Source organism: Mus pahari, chromosome 9 (genome assembly GCF_900095145.1).
Source record: "Mus pahari chromosome 9, PAHARI_EIJ_v1.1, whole genome shotgun sequence".
Lineage (NCBI taxonomy): Eukaryota > Metazoa > Chordata > Mammalia > Rodentia > Muridae > Mus > Mus pahari.
This window is the reverse complement of record NC_034598.1, coordinates 77,386,978-77,392,252: the sequence shown is the minus strand read 5'-3', so window position 1 is coordinate 77,392,252 and position 5,275 is coordinate 77,386,978. Positions and strand designations below refer to the sequence as shown.

The 5,275-nt window shown below is 32.6% G+C and overlaps 1 protein-coding gene across 2 annotated transcripts in view; it reads left to right on the top strand.

Moving 5' to 3' along the window:
* The window catches only part of Epyc (epiphycan), a 32,445-nt gene that overhangs the window by 25,756 nt on the left and 1,414 nt on the right, over window positions 1-5,275 (top strand). For both annotated transcript variants that reach the window (XM_021205404.1, XM_021205406.1), the window contains 2 exons: window positions 783-985; window positions 2,182-2,277. In XM_021205404.1, the coding sequence (XP_021061063.1) occupies window positions 783-985; window positions 2,182-2,277 (299 nt within the window). The remainder of the gene's footprint in view (window positions 1-782; window positions 986-2,181; window positions 2,278-5,275) is intronic.

Sequence of the window (5,275 nt, the reverse complement as noted above, 5' to 3'; positions counted from 1 at the left end):
ATAGTCCATCCTTTCATCTTACCTCTAAATTTTGACTCTGTACCTATATCCTTTCATGAGTATTTTGTTCCTTATAGAATGAAATTTTTATTCAAAAAAGCTCAAAAATTAGTTACTTTCTTTTACATAAATAGTTGAAATTATGTTTTAATCATGGTAAGATGGAAGAACACATAGTAGCCAATAGGAAATTCCATAATTGTTGTTATTTTAAAACTATTTTTACTAACTTTAATTATAAGTTGATTATTTTATAAGCTAAACCGAATTTTCACATTATAATTTTCAGTGCATTGCCATGGTATTAAATTAGTAAGTGTTCTGGGCTTCTTTGATGTGTTTGCATTGAAGCACAGTTGATTTATGACTGAAGCATATATACTTAAATTCTACTTTAGAACAGTTGCCTTAGAAGAATTTTAGTAGTTGTCCTGATGAAGCATTTCAACAATTTAAACATTTCTTTTTAATGTTTATATCTTGGACCATCAGAAAAAAAAATGTAGCACTTTCTTTTTCCTTAGGAAAACACTTTAAAGTATAAATTCCAGACAAAGATTATGAAAAATGTAAAGAAAATAACAGCTATTTAAAGTAAAATATCATCATTTATTTAGTAAAATGGTAATTTCCTCTAGGAATATGAGCGCTAAGTATTTTATTACAGATCCAATACTAGCTAATATTCACATTTATATTTGTGATATGTACTTAATCATGTTTTGTTTGAGTCAACCATATTCAAGAATAATTTTTCTCCTACCATATCCCTTTTCTTCTAGATGATTTAAAAAGGATTGATCTGACATCAAATTTAATATCGGAGATTGATGAAGATGCATTCCGAAAGCTGCCTCGCCTCCAAGAGCTGGTTCTGCGTGACAATAAGATAAAGCAGCTTCCAGAATTGCCAAACACTTTGACATTTATTGATATCAGCAACAATAGACTCGGAAGGAAAGGCATTAAACAAGAAGCATTTAAAGTAAGTTTTTCATGCCACATGCATATAGAAGCTCTCAGTTTCCCCTTCCTTGTTGTCATGGTCTAGCCTTGCTCATCTCAAAAAAAAAAAAAAAAAAAAAAAAAGAAAAATCATGGAATGGTCACTTAACCTTCTAAAATAAGCTCCTCTGCACTATCTATGGAAACTGAAAATAAGGTATATCCTGGTTCATCCTGAGTGGTCACGCCCTATGAACTAAGGCAGGGCTTGAATTAGAAGTCAGTGGCCCTTGGACACATGTTTGCAAAAGGTTTCATGAAAGACAAGACAGAAAATTTAGCTTTCCATAGAACTCTGCCCATGGGGAGATGGGGTGATTACGCAGGAAGGAGGTATTGCTTTGAGGACAGAAGGACATAAAGAGTCTAGATTGAGTTATCCTTTGGGAATTTGTTTTATAAGTGAGGAAAACAAGTCTGGATTTGTAAGCCCTGCTTAGAACAATGGCTGTCACCAGAGAACAATAGCTAACTGTCTTATGCACCCCTCATTCCATACAAATCTCTCCTCTAAATATAGGATGAATGGTTAAGTTTTTACTTGGTCTTTGAAGTGAAAAGTATTGTTATCAGGGAGCTGGTGGTGGAAAATGTGCACTTCTAAAGACTTAAATATCCTTAATGGTGGCTGAGTTTAGGGCATCTCATTCTACACACTGGCAAGTGTTGAAATGAGAGGATATAGATGGAGATGAGTCACCCCTTCACTGGGGAGTTTGGCTAGTGTACACCAGCTCTTGTCTAAACGTTTTCTGTTTTTTTTTTGTTTTTTGTTTTTGTCTTGCTATACTCCAATTTTCCCTACTAAGCATTTCATCATTGGGTAAAAGAAATTTTCATTTTTCCAAATGTATAAAATAAAAGAATATATATATATATATATATATATATATATATATATATATATATATATATCCTTCAGGCTCTAATTTTAAAACATATTCAGTGGAAAACAGCTGCCTCATGTATACTGAGAAATTATATAGAACTCAAGAGGTTTATTTCTAAATGGCTAAAACATAATTTTGATTTCCATTAAACAATATGCTTACAGCCAAATATTCCAAAATTGGTTGAATTGTCTAGTAATTTAGAAACCAGGATCACGACAGGGACATGCTAGTTTAAATTCACTGCATAGAGAAGAAAGTTAGTTTTCTATATGGTTGTTTACAGGATATGTATGATCTCCACCATCTTTATATCACTGATAACAGCTTGGACCACATCCCTCTACCACTCCCAGAAAGTCTGCGGGCTCTTCACCTCCAGGTAGGTCTCTCATGCTAAACTGAGCCTGAAAATCCCAGGATGAACACAAATAGAAGCAAGCCAGGCCTAACAAATTCATCCATCATGACTTATTGACATATGTATCAATTTTTCTGCTTCTGTGTCTTTACCAGTCATTCCTTCAGCTAACAAAGCCTGTGTATCTCCAGTTCTATCTATTCTATTACACTGATGGTAGCTTCAGGCGTTATTTTGATTCTTTTAGAAATAAAATTTAGATAGCAAAGATTTTTCTTTAAATTGAAAGTTTCATCCAGTGGAGAAATACACAAGGTTCATAAAAGGAAGGCAAAAATCTAGCTTGCTTTATAGTTCTCAGAAAAAAAAACTTTTCAGGTTCAGTTTTATTTTTAATATCAGGTTTTATGATGAAGTTCAGTCCAAAGGCATCCACATGTCCTGACAAATTGATGAGACTTAATTTCTTCAGTCAAAGAAAATTCCATTTTTTCCTTTTATCTTCTTCTCTTGTTAAAAACAAACAAACAAAACAAAATAAAAACAGTTGAAAGTTATTTCTACTCCCATTAAACAGAATTTTATTTGTGAGGAATAAAGAAAAACATATTTTTACAAATGTTATGCCTAATAGTTCCTAAGTACATCGTCGTCCATAGCACACTGTGCTCTGTGAAACAGTTTTAGCTATTGAAACAATGGTAGATAATTTACTCCATACCCACATGGCTGTAACTTGTTTAATAGCTATAATCAGGCTTCTCCTGTATATTCTAATTTTTCATGGAATAAATAAATAGAAAAAACTATCAATTACTTGCTAAAGTACAAGCAAGAAGTAATTTCTGATTTTAATGATTTTTCTCTGTATATCATGTTACTATTTACATCTGAATTTTTCTTATTCTTGATAGTGTATATTTCTATACTTTGGTTGTATTTCTGTAAATATTTGAAACATGGCTAACTTGTCTCTTGAATTTTCTTGACCAGCATTATTTCCTTCATATATTTTAATCCTTTACAAAGAATTGTAAATAATTGAAAGGAAGAGTATGCCCTGACAAAAGTTAATATTATCTTAGTAACAAAATTAGACAAAAACAAGTCTATCAACAGAAGTGAAACCTATCTTATGTTATAAACATAATACATGTTGCATGGCAAGCAACATTCCAAATCAACTAACATGTAAAAATAATTACATACCATTAGCAAGTAGTAGTTATTTCAGGAATAAAAGAATAATTTAACCATTATCAGTGAAATAACATAAATGTGTCATAGTAACAGAATAGAAGATAAAACTGCCTTATTGTCTAAGTAGATACAGAAAATGCATTTGATAAAATTCAATGCCTCTTTCTTACAATATCTCTAAAGACACAAAACCAGGAATAGAAGGATGTTTGTCAACCCAATTATTCCAAACCCACACATACATAATACATTCTTGCTAAGCTCAGAAACAAGATGGGGACTCCTTAGTTTTAGTACCTTACTAAATATTGTGTTTGACTGTCGTGCTGAGAAAAACAGAAAAAGTAAATTAAATTAATAATTAGTACACAGATGGCAAAGGAAGCAGGTTTTCTACTTTCCCTTTCAGATGATAAGATCTTATACACAGAAAATCCAAAAGAATCCATTAAAATATATCTGAACTTATGAGAGAGTTCAGCGATGTGACAACCTGCACGATCATTTGCAAATATTAATTATATTGGTATACATTAACAACAATCTGAGAACTATATTAGGAAATATTTTATCTACCATCTCTTTATCATCCATCAACTTAACATCTGTCTATTTTCCTTATCATCTATCTGTCTGTCTGTCTGTCTGTCTGTCTGTCTGTCTGTCTGTCTGTCTGTCTGTCTGTCTCTCTCTCTCTCTCTCTCTTTCTCTCATCCATCCATCCATCCATCCATCCATCCATCCATCCATCCATCCATCCATCCATCTAGCTAGCTAGCTATCTAGTCTTTAGCACAGAACCTTAGCTAGCATGGAATTTCCAATATATCACAGAGAAAACTGAAAACATGTCAGAGATCCTCTTGTCTTTGCCTCCTCTGGTTGGAATTTTTTTTTTTAGAGACAGGGTTTCTCTGTGTAGCCCTGGCTGTCCTGGAACTCACTTTGTAGACCAGGCTGGCCTCGAACTCAGAAATTCACCTGTCTCTGCCTACTGAGTGCTGGGATTAAAGGCGTGTGCCACCACGCCCGCTCAGGCCGGAAATTTTAAGTTCACACTATCACACACAAATCCTTTCTCTTTAATATGGCACTTATTTTTAAATACAAAAAAAAAAAAACAATTTAACAAAAGAATAGTAAGCATCATACAATCAAAGATGCAATACAGAGGTAAATAGTTATAAGGTCTAGATAAAGTGAAATACCTTAATACTATGGATTATAAAACTGTATTATTGAGATGCACACGCTCCTTAAATTCATCTGCGAATTTTGCATGTAGTAAATTGTAAGGAAGTAACTAATCCCTTAGTATAGCATTGGAGTTCAGGAGTATATCAGGCTATAAGGCCAACATACCTCTGCATTATTCCATGATATTTTGAGATCCATAATTCATAATATAATATTCCATAATAGTGTAAGATCAACTGTACCTCTGCACACTGGCAATGAACAAATATACAATGAGCTAATACTCACACCTACAGCTATGTTTCAGGTTTGAAGAAAGCATGTGTTCTGCCTTTTGGGATATAAAATATTGTAGCTACTTTTGAAAATACTTCAAGAGTTCCTCTAAATTCAAAGTAGAGAGTTATAACTCACCAATTTGGTATCTGCATATATGCATAAGAGAAAAATTATTTGTCTCCACATAAAACGTGCACACAAATATTCATGAAACCAGTTTTTACGAGAACCATAAAACCATTATTGTATTGGGTAACAATATACTCTTGCATTAACAAATGAGTGGGTAACAAAGAAAATATACATACATATATATATATATATATATATATATATATATATA